This window comes from Sciurus carolinensis, chromosome 1, assembly GCF_902686445.1.
Source record: "Sciurus carolinensis chromosome 1, mSciCar1.2, whole genome shotgun sequence".
Classification (NCBI taxonomy): Eukaryota; Metazoa; Chordata; class Mammalia; order Rodentia; family Sciuridae; genus Sciurus; species Sciurus carolinensis.
Window position 1 is genome coordinate 94,587,897 of NC_062213.1, and position 19,372 is coordinate 94,607,268.

A 19,372-nucleotide genomic window follows, 5' to 3' on the forward strand; every position below is an offset into this window, starting at 1 on the left:
AAATATATATCCTGATAGGGAAATACATCTACTCATATATTGCAGGAAATTGTTGATTATAGTATTATACCTTGGTTGGGTTTTCCTTTTATCTCTCAACTCTCTTTAATCTTTGCTATTGAGCCCCACATCTGTAGTTTTTGTGGGTTTGTGTGTGATTTTGTTTTTTTTGTTTTGTTTTGTTTTGTTTTGTTTTTTTGCACTCTCATAATTTTAAGAAGCAAGTAGAATGTCAAGGACCTCAGAAAAACCTTTGATGAAAATAATTCAATTTCTTTTCTTTTTTATGCCTGGATTAAAAGATGTAAGATATGATTATTAAATAAAATTTGAAAAGCAAAAAAGCGTTAAGAAAAAATTAAACATATTGGCTCCACTACCTAGAAAATACCCACTATCAACATTTTCAGGCTCTTTTCTGTGTATTTTTTCTTCTAAATTGTTGAGAACACATGCCAGTAATTTTCATTCATTAAGATTTTAGTCATCCATTCATCTCTTTGCTATAATGAAATTCTAGCTAGCAGGCTCCTCATCATTGAATCTTTCTTTAGTAAGTCAATTAGTCAACTTTACATCATTGTGGAAAAACAATAACCTGAGAAAATCAACTCTGAAGGAGAAAATTTATTTTGTCTCATGGTTTCAGAAGTTTCAGACCACGATCACTTGGTTTCATCAGTTTAAGTCTGGCAGCACAGTACCTCATGGAGGGAAATGTGTAATGCAGGAAGCAGCTTTCTTCGCCACATCCAGGAAGCAGAAAAATAGGAACAGACCAACATCCTAATAACCCCTTAAAGGACACACCCCTATGACCTAACTTCTTTCTACTAGACCCCACCTCCCAAAGGTTCCACCACCTCCCAGTAGTACCATAGACTGAACACCAAGCCTTTAACACATGGGAGACACTATAAGCTATAGCAGTGGGCCTGTCCAAATTTGTAGCTGTCACCCTGCCATTCTTAGAAATAATCTAACCAGAAAGTAAACCTGTATATCCATATTATTTTTTGGATCTCTCCAGTCTTTGTCTTCTCCTAACCCACCACCATGTTTCATTCCTCTTATTCATTTGATCTTTTGTGTTTGCTCATTCAACAGATTTACTTGAGTTGCTTGCTTGTTCAACTGATTAGCTTTAAAACCCCAATATTAACCATTTCAAAGGTAGAACAAGTCAGAGAAAATTGTATTCTTATCTCTTCCACTGTCATTCTAGGTGTACATAAAAAACACATTGTGGCCTACAGATTGATAGAAGTTTTAAACGTCAGTTTTGACAACAGTCACCCAGTTACCTCCCTTACCCTGAGTGGACCCAGAGCAGATCTAGTATTGCTAGATTTTGCAGTATACTTACCACTCCCTTTTCTTCTCTGCAGCCTCATTATGTTCCAGACAACTACAAGAGGAACGGCGGACGGTAAGTCCCTGGGGTATGCATGGGATCCTAAGGGGTTAACCAAGAGTTCAAATGGAGCAAGAGAACAAGCAGCTAACCCACTTAGCTCCACTGCTGGGATTAGGTATTCTCTGTAGTGTAGCCCAGTGTAGTACCAATATGGAAGAACTGGACTTGAGTAGGCAAGATCCCATTATGCAGCCTTAATTGGGACAGAGGTAATATTTGTGGGAAGTTAAATAAGAGAAGAAAAGAAAGATTTGGAACTCCAGATAGATTCAGAAAAGTCTCTTAAGATATCTACAAGCTTTCCCCATTATCTCAAGGTATATCAAATCTTGGTACCTCTATTAAGGAACAAATATCGGCATGCCAGTTAGGCTCATAAGTTTTATTTTTATTTTCTGCAAAAGAGGGAAATTCCTTGAGAAAGAGCACAGATGGCCTTTCTTTTCTTTCTTTCTTTCTTTTCTTTTCTTTCTTTGTTGTTGTTGGTGGTGGTAGTAGTTTTTGGTACTAGGAATTGAACCCAGGGTACTTTAACACTGAGCCACATCCCCATTCCTTTTTATTTTTGTCTTAAGACAGGGCTCATTAAATTGCTCAGGGCCTCCCTAAATTTCTTAAGTTGGCTTTGAACTTGTGATCCTCCTGCCTTGGCCTCTTGAGCTGCTAGGATTGTGTAGATGTGCACCACCATGCTGGAGTAGAAGAAGCCTTTTCTTCAGTTATCTGTTGAGTAGGAGAATAACAATTGCTTTCCCCACAATAGCCAACCATGAGGCAGAAAATATTAAATAATATGTTTAGAAAAGCGATTCAGGAAAAGTAAAATCTTCATTTAAATTATTTTTATTGTAGTTGGACTTCTGGTATCATGAGGTTGTGTCATAGTTTCTCTATACTCAGGAAGCAGTCAGAACTCACTAAACAATTTTACCAGCTCTGGGTATATGTGTGTGTAGTATTTATTTAGATAGATAGATAGATAGATAGATAGATAGATAGATACCCAGGACCACTGTACCACTAAGCTATATCCCTATCCATTTTTATTTTGAAAGAGGACCTCACAAAATTGTTGAGGCTGGCCTCAAACTTGTAATTCTCCTGCCTCAGCCTCCCAAATCACTGGACCTAGCAAGCCCTGGTGTATTTTATGTATTTCTATCTCATTTTTGCCTCAGATCCTTGAGAAAAAGAAAAAAGGTTTAATTGTACAAAAAGACATTAAATTTCAAAGCCAGGCACTGTGATACATACCTTTAATCCCAGTGACTCAGGAGGCTGAGGTAGGAGAATCACAAGTTCAAAGCCAGTCCCAACAACTTAGGCCCTGAGCAATGTAGTGAGACCCTATCTCAAAACAATAAATAAAAAGGACTGGGTATGTAGCTCAGTGTTAAAGTGCCCCTGGGTTCAATTTCTAGTACCAAAAAAGAAAAAAGAAAGAAATTAAATCTCAGAGAAAAGTAGTCGTTTGTTTAATGATAATAAAGACCAGAGTCAAGTGTCTTACCTCAAGCCAAGGCTCCAACAACTAGACTCCAGGATCTCAACCATCCTGAGGCCTCTACCCTTTATTCTCCTTCTCTTCCCCAGTCTTTACTCAGCTTTGCCCTAAATTTGCATATAATTTTGGCAGATCATCCTGGAAGTCTGAGCGCTCAAAGGCCCCCCTGAAAGACCTGGGTCAGGAGGATGATGCCCTGCCCTTGATTGAAGAGGTACTAGCCAGTCAGGAGCGAGCAGCCAATGAGATGCCCAACCTGGAGGAACCAGAACGGGAGGGAACCACTGCTGAAGTCAGTGAGGCTGAAAAAAAAACAGAGGAAAGTAGTCAAGAACCCCAATCAGTCTGTACCCCTGAGGAACGAAGGCATAACCAACGGGAACGACTCAACCAAATCTTGCTCAATCTTCTTGAAAAAATCCCTGGAAAAAACGGTAAGCAGCATTAGGTTTATATCTAGGGTTGAAGATAAGTGAGAAGTGGAGGAGTGAAAAAGAACAACTTGTGTATGTGTGTTTGTCTGTGTGTCTGTGTGTGTTTGTGTGTGTGTGTGTGTGTGTTGCTGGGGATCAAACCCAGGGCCTCACATGCTAATAAGTTAAGTGAGCTTCATCCCCAGGTTCCAGAACAACTGCTGATTTCTGGCCCAGCTTGGAAAATGTTATAAGAAAATGGTATAGTTCTTTCACAGGCCTGCCTTTAGTTCTATCTTAGGAGTGAAACTGTGGGAGGTGAGATGATCTCCTTTCCTAGAGAACCACCTTTTTCATCTAGGACTGGAGGAGGACCTAATTTGCTTACAGGTCAGAAAAGGAATCCTTGAATTCCTCCTGTGTTCTCCTTAGAGCTCAAATCTGGAAGAAGGCGTGGGAGAGTGGTATTTGATAAGCATCCTTGGTTCTGTTTTCAGCCATTGATGTGACCTACTTGCTGGAGGAAGGATCAGGCAGGAGACTACGAAGGCGTACTTTGTTTATCCCGGAAAACAGTTTTCGGAAATGACCCTCAAAGAATGAGAACTTCAAGCATCTGGGATCCAGTGGAGCTAATCAGTTCTGCTTCCTGCTCTCTGGGCGTAGACAGGGACAGGAAGGGTCCGTCCAGGCAAGGGGAATGGGTTCATGTTGTTGATATTAGGTACTTAATAAGCCCTGGAGCTTAGTGGAGAGGAAGAGAAGGGAATCTGTCTGAGACAGTTCAGTTTAATTAATTTTCCTCTCCATTGCTTCTCCCTAAGGGTTAATAATGTAGAGGAGGGAGGTTCACAATGTTGATGACTAGAACCTTTTGGTACTTTACAGCACTTGCCTCTCCTCACAGCTTGGGTTTTTTTGGGTCATCCTCTGATCCCACCGGCACTGCTAAGCTGCTTCCTAGGCCCAGGTGTAACTCAGAATCCAAAGGGAAAGGACCAGCCTCTCCAGTACTACCCTGTCTGTTCTCTATTGGCTCCAAGAGCTACTCCAGAGACCTAAAACAGATACAGTAGCTGGGGCCTCTTCCCAGACCCTTGACTAGGAAAGTTTCTCTCTCCTTTCTTGTCCAACCAGGTCAAAGTTAAACATGAGTTTGACAGCTCAAAGCACTTGTAACTGCTGCCCCTCTCCCTGCCTCTACTCCCCAGAATGGAATCATGGGATAGGGAAGGCCCCTATGGGGTCAGTAGGGTAGTACTTCATGTAATTATTTTTGTTTTAACCTTAATAACCTGCCGAAACATATTTTTTTCTAATGAGAAAGCCAGGCCCCCGCCAGCACACATGCTGTTTTTGATGTGCTGTGGTTCTTGTGTGTCTGCTGTGCTGTGCAAATGAAAATTCATTTCAAAATAAAATCATTTTTAAAACTACATACAAAGAACTCTAAACTCCACACCCCAATAAAAGTCACTACATGAACTGTTCAGCAGTATTCACCTATCAGAGTATTTGTTAAATATAAATTAGCAATTTAAAACACTACTTTTGTTTTCTGAATTGTATAGTTTTCCATGTCCATCTCTTCAAGAGACAGTGTGTTCTCTTCATCCCTTGTCCCATCTTCCCCCACCCTTCTGAATGATTTCATCATCAGGAGGTATATCCAGGGTGTCTCCTTCCTTCCCATACTCTTGACCAGAAGTTACCAGACTATACTGTCTCTTTAAAAATAAAATTTAAAAAGCTTTGCTTTGTTGTCTTCTCAGACATACATATGCATATATGTTTTAGATGTTCTTATAAGAGAAAAGATGGTTTTTAAATGTGCCAAGTTGTTTGTGTATATATATATGTGTGTGTGTATATATATATATATGCGCATGTGTATATATATATATATACATATATATATACATATATATATGTGTATATATCTGCTGCGTGATTGGTAAGCAATACAATAGTAAACATGTCCCCATTACTTTTTTCTATTACTGGACCAATGCTGTCCTAATTGTACATTTCCCCTTATGATGACGACGCTCTGACTCATTTAGGTAGAAACATTGACCACCTTCCATTCCATTGACTTTTTTTCTTTTTCTCCTTTCTGTGTCATTCTTGAAGAAAAAAAAGGAAAAAAAAAAAAAGAAACAGGGGATGCCATAGATCCCCTTGAGCAGAGAAAAAGCAAAATAAATATTTTATTAAAGAAAAAAAGAGAATTAAGAAAATAGTTTGGAGTATTTTCTTACTGTAGAGAAGCACTGTACATTACTAAGAGACCTGGGTATAAGATACTCATGTGTGGAGCTGGAAAAATCGCATGTCCAAGCCCGTTTGAGTGGTTTCTTTTGTTTTTTCATTGCAGGGAATGGGTGGGAGGGAGGTGGGTCTAGGGGCACTTTGGGGGTCTCCTTTTAGTCAAAAGCAAGAAAATGACAAGAAAGAGATTAAAATTCAATGTTTCTTTTAATAGTGTTAAACACTAAAATTTTAAAAAAGACGAAAAAGAAAAAACTTTGTAAAATGCAAGAACAGAAGCAAAAGACACTACGCTCTGTCATTTTATCTTTCTTTTGTTGAAAGACTAAAAACCGAAATGTTTTTTAGACAATCAAATGTTAGGTAAGTGCAAAAACTTGTTTTTTCTTACTGGTGTAGAAATTAATGCCTTTTTTTATTTTTCAGTTATTTTATAATAATGAAATAAAAAGAACCCCCCAGCTGCCAGGCGGGTTTTGGTGTTTGAAATGCGGGGCAAAGCACTACATCACTGCAAATAGATACAGAGTTAGTCTGCATGTCTGTAGGCTGTGTGATTGCGGAAAATATAAATGCTGCTAATATATTTCCTTTTTACAAAAGCATATCTAAATAGATGATTGTTTTGATGTTAATCTTTGTAAATTATGTATTACCAATTTTAACATTGGATGTAATTGCATAAAAAGCTTGCATCTCAATCCTTGAAAGTCTAGTATTAAATGGAAAAAAAAACTTTTCCTAACTTTGGAGTGCTGAGCTTGCTATTTTTTCCCCCCTCTTTCCTACCTCCTTTGATCTTCCAACCTCCTTTCCATCCTTTTTCTAAGGGAGTCTCTGTAAAACCATGTTACCAACATCCTGGGCCCCTTGAGCACATTCACCACTCGTAAACTGCTGGGTAAAGCTACTTCTTCAATTCTAGGATCTTTCTCTTAGATCCAACCTAACCAATCAGTAGCACAATAATCCCCATACTAAACATCAGTTGTTTCTCATACATGCCATGCTATCCTATACATTCATCATTTGCACACACATTCATTATCTCATTTAAAACCTCTGAGGCTAGCAACAACTTGAGGCCACTTTTTTTAGGCTGTGTGCTAGACCATTAGTATCCTAAGCACCTTTTTTGTATATTAATTGATTAATCCTCTCAACAATCCTTTTGGTATTGATGAGGAAATTGCCACAACAGACAGGCTGCCCAAGATCACATGGATATTCATTAATATCATAATAGCCTTCTGAAGTTGTTACTCTCATTTTCATAGAAGTGAAAACTGGGAAGGTTAAGTAACTTGCCAGAGATCGCTATGGTCTATGTGCTCAAATAGAAGTTTCAGAAAAAGTCAGAGTGGCCCTACTAATCAAGGAAGATAAACCCACTACAGCAAATAACTGAAAGGATAAAACTCTGTCCCAGGCATAGGTCAGACATTGAGGCTAGAAGCTCAAGTAAAATACAGTTGGTCAGAAGCAGTAAGGCAGTTGACTGCAGGAGTTCAAATGTCCACTAAGCATGGTGGTGCAAACCTGTAATCCCAGACATTCAGAGGCTGAGGCAGGAGGATCACAAGTTCAAAGCCAGCCTCAACTTAGCCAGACCCTGTGTCAAATTAAAAAATAAATAAAAATGACTGGGGATGCAGTTCAGTGGTGAAGTGCCCCCAAAAATAAAAGTTCAATCGCCTGCAGTTCAGCACAAGATACAAAGGCAGACACGGTAGCATATGTCTATAATCCTGGTTACTCAGGAGACTGAGGCAGGGGGATTAAAGGTTCAAGGGAAACCAAAGCAACTGTGCAAGAAGACCCTGTCTCAAAAAAAGGGTTGGTGATGTAGTTCAGTGGTAGAGCAACCCTGGGTTCAAAAAAAAAAGACCAGAATAAGTGCCTGCTGTAAAATAACAGTCTCTTCATAACTGGAAAAAAAAAAAAAAAAATATATATATATATATATATATATATATATATTAGCGTTAAATTTTCTTAATTTTACCTTTTTTTTAAAGTTTGATAGCCATACTGTTCTAGGTTATATAGTTATAAAGCTATATTTTATATCATTGACTGACCTCTTTTGTGTTCTGTAAGGAGATCCCACTACTCAGTTACCACCTACACAAGCCTGAAAACCATTAGACTATGGTTGCAAAAGTCACATCAAGCCAGATCTCGTTAATGTCCCAACAGTGCTTTGGGACTCTTCATAATTACCAAAATCACCACTCTAAAGCACATGGGAATAAGAGTTGGAAGCAGGAGAGGGCAGCTTGCATCATGGGAAATGAAAGCTCTAGTATCTAGAACTAGTATCTAGTTCTTAAAACCTTAGAAATTATGAGTTCCCCACAATTATATTGGTCCCAATAATAATAGCACTCTTCTATAGTCACTATCACATAACTTAGGACCTCACTTCATTTGCGAGACTAACCTCAAAGTCGTCCTGCTTAAGCCTCCTCCGTAGCTGGGTTTCAGACATGCATCCCTTCACCTGACAAAAATATAACTTCTTTTGTAGTGGTAGTTTGCAATTGAAGGAACTTAATAAACTCAAAAATTCGGACTCCTAAAAGTGTAACAGGATTCCTATAGGCCCTTAAGATCCAGTTTGAGAAATATTACCCTAGAAAACACTTGAAATGCAAACCAACCTAAAATTGAAAAAGCAGCTAAACATAAAAAACAAAGCAAGGAGATGGATAACATGATTTGACCAGAAGTGGGGAATGTGTCAGTCTTAGGAAATGACAGAAGTATGAGGCATTTGAATCTAACCTAGCCTACTTCTAACTACTTCCAGAATTTTAAATCTAAGATTTTTATCTCCCTAAAGTTCCCCCATATCACTTAGCCAGTGTTTTTAACCAAGTTTCCAAAGTAAAGGAAAACTTCCAAATTTCTTTGCCCTGTCTCATCATAGCTGTCAGCTTCTCCCAAGTCATCCTGTTGCATGGTCATAATTATAGCTTTTTATTCTTCTAGCTTTAGATTTCTCCCTTATCTAGACAACCTCTTCTAGTGAGTCCCAACTCCATCCTCAAAGCCATGAAATATCTTAGCTCTTCTCATTATTTCAAAAGATTGGGGGGGGGAACCTCCTAATAAAGGAAGAGATGTAAAGTTATTTTGCTTTTACTTAAAATTATGTCTCCAGACAGTAGCAATATTAAAGAGGAAGCCGGGCATGGTGGCTCACACCTGTAATCCCAGTGGCTCAGGAGGCTGAGACGGGATGATCACAAGTTCAAAGCCAGCCTCAGCAGTTTAGTGAGACTAAGCAACTTAGATCCTGTCTCAAAATAAAGAATAAAAGAGGGATAGGGATATTTCTCAGTGGTTAAGTACCCTTGGGTTCAATTCCCAGTACATGCATATATATGTTTGTGTGTGCATGTGGGCGCGTATATTTATGTACATATACATATAAATGGGAAAAATGTGCTGGGCACTGTGGCAAGCTGAAATCCCAGTGGCTCAGGAGGGAGGCAGGAGGATCACAAGTTCAAAGTCAGCCTCAGCAACGGCAAAACACTAAGTAACTCAGTGAGACCCTGTCTCCAAATAAAACACAAAATAGGGCTGGGGATGTGGCTCAGTGGTTGAGTGACCCTGAGTTTAATCCCCGGTACAAAAAAAAAAAGTGTTGGAATAAGGGTGTGGTTCAGTGGTAGAGCACTTGCCTAAAGCCCTGGGTTTGATCCCTAGCACTGCAAAAAAAAAAAAAAAAAAAAGTCACAGGGCACAGTGGTACATGGCCATAAATAGCAATTCAAAAGGCTGAAGCAGGAAAATCACAGGTTTGAGGCCAGCCTTGGCAACTTAGTGAGTTGCCTCAAAATATAAACTAAAAATATAAACTAAAAAGAACTAGAGATGTAGCTTAGTGGTAGAGCAACCCTGGGTTCAATCCCCAGCACCACCATATAAGGTCATTTCTTAAAAGCCTTTAATCCTTTCCTTCACCTCAAATATGAATCTAATAAGTAATGTTTCAAGGGCTAAGTCTTCCCTCTTTCCCCTTATTTATTTCAGTTCCTCTCATATCAGTCTAACAAAACAAAGCAGGTCTTAAAGCATTTATGTGATTCCAGGCACCAAACGGGCCACTTACCCATTCCTCAGAGAACGTTAAGACCTGCAGTTGGAACTAGGAAAGAAGTATCTGCCTTAGGCCTCTGGTAAGAGAACCTCTCTCCCTCCCACATAGCCTATGTCCTAAAACTCACAGTGACACACACACATTCAACTCCCACACTTTATTGGGACAAAGGAGGAAAGAGGCAGACCACTACCACAGGCCCACCCACCAGGGGTGTCCAGGCTTCATCAGCACCTAGCACAGCATGAATACATCATAAATACAGGCAACATGGAATGGAAAGAATGGGAGAGATTCAGTACACAGGAAAGAAACTAGAGGCCCTTCTAGGCTTGGGGGCCGAGGCATATACTGTACTGGCACAGTCCACTTAGCGATGGAGAAGAGGACTAGATTCCATTTTACAGATAGGAAGGGAGATGTTCCCCTATACAGATGGGAAAGAGAAGGCTGCATGGAAGGGGATTTCTCTTTAATTTTTGGAAGAGCAGATTTCACCTTACAGATGGATAAGGAGGGAAGAAGGAAAGTTTATTTTAAATATTAGCAGAAATGATGTGGGAAGAAATACCATTTTGCAGACAGGAAAAAGGCTTCTGGGATGGTCAGTTTACATAGTGTTCATGAGCTGTTCCATTCCCAGGTGACAAAAGGGTGACATACACAGGAAAGGAAAGCCTCCCAAGGCTAAAGAACAAGGGAGGTATAACCCACTGGCACCAACCCTTCCGTGCCATCCCGCCCACAGCGAAGCCAGTCCTCATCCACTGTGGCGATGACACGCAGCACTTCTCCACGCTGGAAACTTAACTGGTCAGGTCCTGCAGCAGTGTGGTCACAGAGAGCCCGAACAGTCCTACGGGGAGCCAGAGGAAAACAATGGGATGAGGAGAAGTGTGGGTGCCCCGGGTTGTTCTCCAGCCTCACTCCGTGGTTTTTTTTTTTTTTTTTTTTTTTGGTTTTGTTTGTTGTTTTTGGCTTGGGTTTTGTTGGTTTGCCTGGTTGGTAGGTACCAGGAATTGAACTCAGGGTCACTTAACAACTGAGCCACATCCCCAGCCCTTTTTTAAATTTTCTTTAGAGAAAGGGTCTTGCTGAGTTGCTCAGGGCCTCTCTAAGTTGCTGAGGCTGGCTTTGAACTCAAAATCTTCCTGCTTCAGCCTCCCAAGCCGCTGGGATCACAGGCATGCACCACTGTGCCTGGCTCTCGCTCCCTACTATATGGAGTGCCCCTGTTGGCTCAACTCTGAAAACACTGACTGGCCTCCTAAAGACACTTTGGGGACTAGCCATCAACATGTCGATTCTCCCTGCGACCCTAGCCTCTCCTGAGCACCAAAGCTACTCTTACTTGACATGATTTGTACTTTCTGGTGCTTTGTATTCAACAATAGGCCAACTAAATTCCCTTAACACTTCAAACCAATCCTACTTCATGTCCCTCATAGTGGCACAACTTTCTACTCATTTGCTTCTGGCAAAAATAAGGTCATCTCACTCCTCAATTCAGTCCATCACCAAAACTTGTTTGGTGTTTATCTCCTTCTATGCCATCTATTCTTTCTCTTCGCTTCTCCTGCCATCAACCTAGTTTAGGCTTTTATGTTCTCTCTCTGGACTACTGCATATAATCAGCTAGTCTTCATGAGTCTCTCTTGGCCTCCGTCCCCAGTCCCATTCTCCACACGGCAGCGAGAGATCTTTCTAAACCCTGAGCAAGCACATCATTTTCAGGCTTAAGCTCCTTCAAGGGCTCCCAAGATGCCTTAATAAAATGCAGCCTCTTTAGCTGGCCCACTGACCCCCTCCACCATGTGCCCACAGTTTCTCAACACACTTGGGCCTCCCCATCTTTGTCTCCTGTTCCTCCTGTGAGATGCATATCACACCATTACTGAGCTTCCCTTGAGTCCCCACGCTTCCCTTTGAGACCCCAAACAGCTTGTTCTTTCTTTCCTAGTCCTTACCATACTCAACTGCAATTGCTCATCTTCTCATTGGTATCTCCACTGTACTGTATGCCCTTTGAGAGCAGGAACTCCAATATTCTGATCTTTCTATTCCCTTGCTTGGCATGATTGGCATATAAGATGTGCCCAAGTTGGGTACAGTGGTACATACTTGTAATCCCAGCTACTTGGGAGGCTGAGGCAGGAGGACTGCAAATTTGAGGCCTGCTTCAACAATTTAGGGAGACCCAGTCTCAAAAGGACTGGGGATGTAGCTCAGTGGTAGAATACCCCTGGATTTGGTCTCCAGTACCCCCAAAAAGTTATACCCCCAAAATATTGCTGAATGAATATCAAGGTTAATTCAATGAGCTGAGAGAACCCAAAAGAACTCAAAGTAGTAGTAGCCTCTGATGCCAAATTAAAAGACCCCACTAAAGGGACAAACAATCCCTTAGTGTACACATTCCTACTACGTACCAGATGCTTTTATAAAATTAATTTTTATAACAACCATAGCAAAGATAATAAATTATCCTCCTTTTACAAAGAAAGAAACTAAGGTTCAGAGGAACCAGTGCCACACTGGTAATAAATAGCAAAGATGCAATGCAAACTAAGCATGATAATTTCAAAGTCCAGAGTCTTTCATGCCTACTGTTCACTCTGTGATCACAGAAATGCACCTATATAACAGTACACACAGGTCTATTTCTCAAGTTCTTACCTGTGGGCCTGTGCCATGCTGGGCGCTGAGGCCACAAGCTCCTCTGAAGAAGGAGTCTCCACAGGTGCCCCCCGCTTCACAAAAGCCAACACACTCACAGTTGGGGGAAGCCAACTGGATGGTCTCCTGCAGGAAAGGACATAGGGTCACAGAAATCAGTCCACTTCCAGAAAAAGAATCCAAGAACCCAGAGGTTTGGAAGAAGAAAGAGCCTGAGGCCCCAGGAGCTGGTCATTGCTCAGGGCAGTGGCAGCTGTGGGACACAAGTACCTTTAGGGTGATTAAGGAGATGACAGCAAAGGTATGCAACACCAAAATTCACAAGGGACTATGGAACCAGCAAGGTCTATACCAATTCAAGAGAGATCTAGATGTTCACTGGACAGTACCTGAAACCACTAAAGATCCACCAATGGTCAAGCCCCAAAGCAGGGGTCAGCAACTATTTTTTTCTTTTCTAAAGGGCCAAATAGTAAATATTTTAGGCTGAGGGTCAAGAGGTAAAATCAAGAACATTATTTAGGTATTCAACCATTAAAATGTAATCACTTAAAAATTTAACTATTTTTAGCTCCCAAGACCATTTAAAAAAAAAAAAAAAAAGTCTCATCTAAAGCATCTGGAGTCACTAGCGTTTGGGGAGTCTTTTGTGGTCCTGGGGTTTGAACCCAGGGCTCTCTACCACAGAGCTGCATCCCTACCCATTCTTATTTTGAGATCAGAAAGTCGTGGAGCAGACAAGGTACACCAATACCTGGACTTTAAGGCTCCATTCTCAGTTTCTGTGGGGACCCCAGGCACACCAAACAGTCTCCCAAGCCACAAGCTTCTGCCTGGTGCCACTTCCTCTGCAGGCAGGGGTCCTTCCTGTGTACCCTCAGCTGTGGTTCCTTGTCTCCTGAGTCCCCACCGGGGAAGAGGGAAGCCCTCAGTGCCCCCAGAAGCATAGACCCGGGAGGCCTGGGTCAGCTGCTCCCACCAGCTGACTGGTGTAGGAGGACTTGGAGGGGGTGAAGGGTTGGGAGCTCCCTCCCCAGAAGTGCCCCGGAGACTCTGGGCCAGACGGCCCCCCCAGTGCAGCACAGCTTGTACAGTCTGCTGCAGGGCTGGAGGCGGGCCTGGAGGGGCAGGGGCCTGAGGCTGGCCCAGGAGCAGGTGGTGATGGTGCTCAAAGAGCAGGTCCAGGTGGAAGGTGAGCACCGACAATGGCTGTAGCAGGAGCAGCAACTCTGTGGACAGGGACGGGCAGCCACCCCGAGCCAGGGAGAAGAATCCAGTGGGCAGATACAGAAGGGACAACAGGCCTGAGAAAGAGAAAGCCAACATCAGCCCCTACCCTGGACCCACTCAAACATCTTCCCGGTCCTCACTGTGAGACAGAGATGGGGACAGGTGGACGTGTTCCCACCCATGTGTAACCATGGCCTCCAGAGGGAGAGGCATGTAGAACAAGTGGTGGTAACTAAATTACAATATAAAGACTAGAAAGGTGAAGGACAGGAGAGCCTCTGGAGCACGAACAAAACAAGGTGTGGAGAGTGGAGCCTCACTGAGCAAGGACCCATAGGATGAAAGAAAGTTAATGAGGAAACAGGAGGGACAGAGACAGGATTCTAGATGGAGGGATAGCATAAAAGCAGGGCCCTGGGGCAAGGAGGACCACCCAGGAAGACTGATGGTAAGAAAGCCCTGCTTCAACAGCTTTGAATCTTTCCTCCCATGGGCAATAGGATCCCCTGAAGGAGTTTTAAGCAAAATACTGATAAGAGATCTGGATTAATATTCTGGCAACAGTGGAAACCAACTGGAGAGATGGCTTTCCCTCCCTCCCTTCTAGGCCAGCAACCCTATCCTCTCCCATCTGAGCCCCTGACCTGCATCTTCCTGGAGACTGGAAAACCACAGCTCCAACTGCTTGGTGCTGGGGGAGAAGAAAAAAGGGAACGCAAATTCAGGGAGGTGGAGGACTCTGGTCCTCTTGGGGCAGAGGATGGGGGATGAGATTGGGGGAGGGGAGGCCTTCTTCCAGGGACATGGAACACAACTACTGTGCCCCACACATGATGCCCCAATGGTCTCAGGGCCAGGAGAGGCAGTGGGAAGGCTACTCACTTGAGGAGGCCCAAGATGAAGGCATGAAACCGGCTGCGGCTGCTGCTCAGTGGGGCCAAGCGGCTGACTTGGCTGTACAGAGATCCCAGGGAACTGCTGGAGCCTGGGGGCAGGGGGCGTGGTCAGCCAGGCCCTGGCCCTGCTCTGCTGGGTCCCTTGCCCTCCCCTCACCTGGCTTCACGGATGCTTCCACCACGCTCCAGGGACTGCTTCTGCGCTGCCCGGTGATGAGGTCTTTCCGGAAAGGCTTCAGCCCGTCTGCCACCAGGGCGTGGAGAGCCGGGCAGAGGGTGGTCAGCACCAGGTGCCCCACATCTGGACTCAGTCTGCTATCCCCCAATTGGGCCTGAAGGTGGCGCAACACGAGTCGGTCCAGATACGGAACCAGTCACCAATACCCGCTGTCTTTTTGTGCCCCCAGAGCAATATTAATCTCCACATTCCCAACATCCTCCCTTCAGCCACCTTCACCTTCTGAACCAGGTTCCGGGCAGCCCCGAAGTGCGAGATGATTTTATCCACTGAGGCGCTGACAGCTATCAGGAGACCTGGGAGGGAACCAGGAAGATGTATCAAAGCCCTCACCTACATCCTTGGTATAGCCAGGGGGCACGGAGAAGTTAGTTTATACAATTTGACCCTTAAAGCCTGAAGAATGCAAAGTGAAGGGCAGTTCATTGAGAAACCAGGGGTCAGGAATCGGGGCAACCTACCTTTTTTCTGCTCCTGTAGCTGCCCAGTCCCACTCTGGGCTTCTGCCATCCACAGCCGCTGGGCCCCAGGAACACCCGCGAACGACCAGGAACTACGAACTGGGTAAAGGAAGAAGGACGCAGTGAAGCTTACCAAGGGTTACCCGCAAGGACACGAGGCTTCTACAATTGTCACCTGCGGGTCTGCAGAAACCCTTGGGGAAAGCAGGAACAGGGCCGCATGAAGCAGTTCTACCCGATTCCCCAGAGTGAAATTCTACACCATAACGCAGTATTCGCAGAACCACACCTCGGTTCCTATTTCCTTTCCTCAGGCCCCAGCTCCCAACTCCTCCGTCTGGGAAGTCCCGGAGAGGGACAGCCGCGCTAAACCCCCACCCAGACGTCTGGGGCCTGTAGGGTGAGAGGTGACTAGGCGAGGGACTGAGGGACTGCCCTGCGTCTGGCTACGAGCCGGGCCGACCCGGAGAGCACGTGGGGAGCCTGAACCAATGAAAAGACAGACAGGAAAGGAAGGATAAACGCAGGGAGGTGAGACCCAAAGGTTAAGTTGCAGGAAGGCGCCGGGAAGGGGAAACCCGGGTCCCAAGCGTGCTGTTGGCGGACAGCATTCCCTTCATCCCACGTGGGGCAGAACTGGGGAAGGAGTGACCAGAACCTCCAGGGCCAATGGGCTCCAGGGTGTTTCACCCTCCACCCTCTCACTGACCCAAGATCCCTAACAATGGACTTGCTGAGACCCCCCCTAAACTGGGTATGTAGGCCGGGTAAGCCCGCCAGCACTATGTCCAGGGCGGGCTTACCCCCGCGAAGCCGGAAGAGCAGCAACCCTCCTCACCACCCCACAGCACAAGAAACGAGACCAGGACTGATGAACTTGCTAAGAATCTACCCAAGTTGAAGGATGGCACCTAGCTGAATACCCGGGAAAAAAGCCAACATTAAGGGCTGGGCGGGAGTGGGAGGGCCCTGGAGTGGGCAGGGCAACCCGCCTGAGGCGTGGCCCGCGGGGCGTGCCCGCGTCCGTCTTACGTAGCCTGGGCGGAGGCGGTGGGCTTCTGGTCCAGCGATAGGCCTTCGGCGGACGAGGTGGCGGTGGCAGCGAGGGGGCGGGTACCTGGCGGGGCGGGGGAGCCGCGGCGGGGAAGGTGCTACTTCTGGGAAAGAGCGGGGACAGCAGCAGTGCCAGCTCGGGGCTGGCCAGGCAGGGCAGGGTCCCCCGAGTCGGTGGTGAATAGGCTCCCACGGGGGACAGGCGGACCGGCAGCAGCTGCTCTTCTGGGGGACTTGGCGCCCCCAGCAGCCGCAGCCCGGTGCCCGGCCACTCGGCCAGAGGCGCCAGGAGCAGGGACCCAGCTGCGCCTGCGCCCCCACCCTCCAACAGGGGGCGCCCGTCGGCCGAGAACCGAAAAATCAGGGGCCGAGGGAGCAGAAGGGGACCGGCTGCAGGCGGGATTGGCAGGGCAGGCGCAGAGGGGAAGAAGGGCAGCGGGATGGGCAGCCAGGCAAGAAGGAGCGGGAAAAAGAGGGAGCAAAGAGTTAGTCCCGTAACCCAATGCCCAATCCAGTTTCCCTTTCCCGGAGCGCTCGCTGATAAAAGGGGCGGGGAGGATGGGTGACACAGAATGTAGGGGAGACAGGGGGCGGGGTTGAAAGCCTCGGAGGCGTGGGCAAGGCCAAGGCCCAGCCCTCCTCCCGCTTCCTCCTGCAGCCTCTTACCCTCGAGGCCCGTTTGTGCCTCGGGTTCCTCGGGCTCCTTCACGGTTGGGGCCTCCTCACCAGCCGCAAGGCTGACCGCCCGGCCTTCCTCAAGCTGCCCCTCCGCTATGGGTTGCAGCCCAGATCGATTCTTCTTCCGCCGAGGAGGCACGGGTGGGGGCGGCGGGCGGGGCGGGACCAAGGCCCAGCCAGCAGGAGGGTCTCGAGGCGGGACAGGGGGGGGCGGGGCCCGGCTTCGGGACCTGAGTTCCTTGAAGGTGGTGACTTCCCGGTGAGGTGCAGAGGAGCTACCTAGCGACCCGGTCGGTGGGAGTTCGGTGTCAGGCGAGAAGACTATGAGCCAGTCGCTGCGATCTTTCTTAGCCTGCGGTATGAGGGGCAACCCCGGGCCCCGCTTGCGCTTCTGGGCCAGCTCGTGGAAGGACGTGATTGTCCGGTGGGGCACTGGCTCCTCGCTGACGTCACTTCTCCATCCCCCATCAATTTTCCCTGCATCTATTTTCGAGCCAGAATCAGTTATTCCTGTGGTGGTGTTCCAACAAGGGTCGAATTTTCCAGGTTCGGTTTTCCAGTTAGAGTTAGTATTTCCGTTGATTTTCCAGTCAGAGTTATTGTTCTCAGTGATTTTCCATCCAGCTTCAGTTTTCTCTGTGTCAATTTTCCAAATGGGGTTAATTTTCCAACTGGGCTCTGTTTTCCCAGCATCGATTTTCCCATCCTCCGCCTCTGAGAGCTCGGAAGTAGGGAGGTCCTGCTCCCCACTCTCTTCCTCTTCCTCGAGGCCGGAGGAAGGGAGGTCCTGGCAGGTGGTCAGTGCATTGCAGTTCGAGTCCAAGCCAGGGCCGGGCGTGGAGGAAGCTCCGGAGCAGGAATCAGGAGAGCAGCAGAAGCTGTCCGGGGAGCAGTTTCCAGGGTCTGCTGAAGCCAGTGGGGAGCCCTGCTCCAAGGGAATGATACTGGGCTGAGGGTGGGCATCCTCATCACCAGGCAGGTGCCGCGAGTAGACCGAAACCGGGGACTCATCCGGACTAAGATCTGAGCAGGAACTGAGAGAGGAGGAGCAGCCCGGGTCTGAGGGAGAGGCAGCCCCTTCCTCCTCCTGTGATGGGTCCAACCGGTTTTCTAGGCTTGGTCCATGCTCCTGGCAGCAGCGACAGGGCACCGCTGGGCTGTTGGAGTTGGCATCCACGAGGGTCCCACTGCAGGGGCCCCTACTCTCCTTGCCCCCTGTGTCTCCTGGGGGAGGGGGCGTGCTCAAAGGCCCCTCCCGTAGCTCCGGACGGCGAGACAAATGCAGGCCTAGGGATACGTGCTGGAGGTGGATATGGTTGAGATTGCAGAGTAAAGCTCTCTGAGGGGACAGCATGGTGCCAGCGGCGACGAGATGGCCTCCAGAGAACCAGGATAGGGCCTCTCACATCCACCTACCTGGCAACGCAGATGCAGACCTAGAAGACAGAGATGATGAAAGACAGCCAGTGAGGGCGGTGAGAAGGACACGGAGGTGACTGACGGCCGAAGCAGGCCTGCGAAGGCTCTGGGCTGCTTTGGAAAATATTTAAATGAGATGCAAATCGGCATCGACTGGCCATTAGTTTCCACTGCAGTATTTGCAGGTGGAGTCGAATGTAACCCCCCGGGAATAGAGGAGGGAGGGTCAGATAATGCGGCTGCGCTCTGGCTCTCCTTGGGGGTGCGGAGCTTGGAAGAGGATGGGGCCCAAAACGGACCGGGATCCTTTCTGCAGCAATCTGGCCCTGCCTTCCAGCCTATCCTTCATTCCCAAAGGAAAGCGACAAGGGAGACCCCGCCCAGGTGTTCTGAAATGAGGATGGGGAGAAGCTGGCGCGGGGTTTGGCTACTTAATACAGTAAAGCAGAGTTGGAGTGGGAGGAGGGAGCAGCTGTCAGCATGTCAACTCTACATCTGCAGGTTGCCCCTAAAGGTATCCAGTCTGCAACCGTGGTACGCCCTTACCCCAGCTCAAAACAGCAGTATCAGACCATTCTCTTCGCAGTCTTACCATCATCCAGCCACCACCCCACCCCACCCCTTCTCTATTCATTTTTCCTGCTCCCCTCGCCTGCCCAACCCAGAGTCCCGGTCGATCCATCCACACCCAGCGGCCAAGTCCTCCTCACCAGGGTCCTCTTGGAACTGCTCCGGCCTTGGGCTGGTCGGGGACTCCCGCGGTCCCAGCCAGGAAGGGTACCGAACGGAGGGGAGGGGCACTAGGACAACCCACTCTGCTGCGCAGCCGCACCCCTGCACGTGTGGGCGTGGCATAGCTTTGACCCGCCCCTCAGTACTTGACGTCGTGCCTGTGTCATCCACTTAGACCTTGCTCACAGCTTTTAGTTCCAAAGGGTTCTGGTACCAAGGCCCACAATATCTGGCTTCCCTTCGGCCACCTTGCCGCCCCCACCCCCACCATCC

At 46.9% G+C, this 19,372-nt stretch overlaps 2 protein-coding genes across 9 annotated transcripts in view; one reads left to right on the forward strand and one right to left on the reverse strand.

Moving 5' to 3' along the window:
- Ash1l (ASH1 like histone lysine methyltransferase) overlaps positions 1-6,355 on the forward strand; it is a 199,000-nt gene extending 192,645 nt beyond the window's left edge. For all 4 annotated transcript variants that reach the window (XM_047567330.1, XM_047567337.1, XM_047567313.1 and 1 more), the window contains 3 exons: positions 1,389-1,429; positions 3,054-3,355; positions 3,832-6,355. In XM_047567330.1, the coding sequence (XP_047423286.1) occupies positions 1,389-1,429; positions 3,054-3,355; positions 3,832-3,923 (435 nt within the window). In that variant the 3' untranslated portion in view covers positions 3,924-6,355. The remainder of the gene's footprint in view (positions 1-1,388; positions 1,430-3,053; positions 3,356-3,831) is intronic.
- A 3,503-nt stretch (positions 6,356-9,858) lies between these two features.
- Rusc1 (RUN and SH3 domain containing 1) lies at positions 9,859-19,191 on the reverse strand. Of its 5 annotated transcripts, XM_047552742.1 has the most exons (11): positions 19,078-19,191; positions 16,937-18,384; positions 16,250-16,660; positions 15,218-15,316; positions 14,976-15,052; positions 14,676-14,850; positions 14,505-14,607; positions 14,267-14,313; positions 13,147-13,696; positions 12,393-12,518; positions 9,859-10,572 (listed from the first exon to the last, which is right to left on the reverse strand). In XM_047552742.1, exons 2-11 carry the CDS (start codon positions 18,300-18,302, stop codon positions 10,404-10,406), a joined length of 3,123 nt encoding a protein of 1,040 aa, XP_047408698.1. In that variant the 5' UTR covers positions 18,303-18,384; positions 19,078-19,191; the 3' UTR covers positions 9,859-10,403. The 5 variants fall into 5 exon arrangements, with proteins under 5 accessions (XP_047408698.1, XP_047408719.1, XP_047408708.1 ...); XM_047552763.1 differs by lacking the exon at positions 16,250-16,660; XM_047552752.1 differs by lacking the exon at positions 19,078-19,191 and having other exon boundaries at positions 16,937-18,542.
- Positions 19,192-19,372: the final 181 nt, after the last annotated feature.

What these genes read in the sequence shown, in the direction of transcription:
- Rusc1 (XM_047552742.1), bottom strand. Translation starts at nt 18,302, where the DNA reads ATGCTGTCCCCTCAGAGAGCTTTACTCTGCAATCTCAACCATATCCAC. An exon ending in GCTACAGGAGCAGAAAAAAG is followed by an intron (nt 15,053 to 15,217) that starts GTAGGTTGCCCC and finishes GTTCCCTCCCAG; the next exon opens with GTCTCCTGATAGCTGTCAGC. An exon ending in AATGGAGCCTTAAAGTCCAG is followed by an intron (nt 12,519 to 13,146) that starts GTATTGGTGTAC and finishes CCTTTCCTGCAG; the next exon opens with GAGACCATCCAGTTGGCTTC.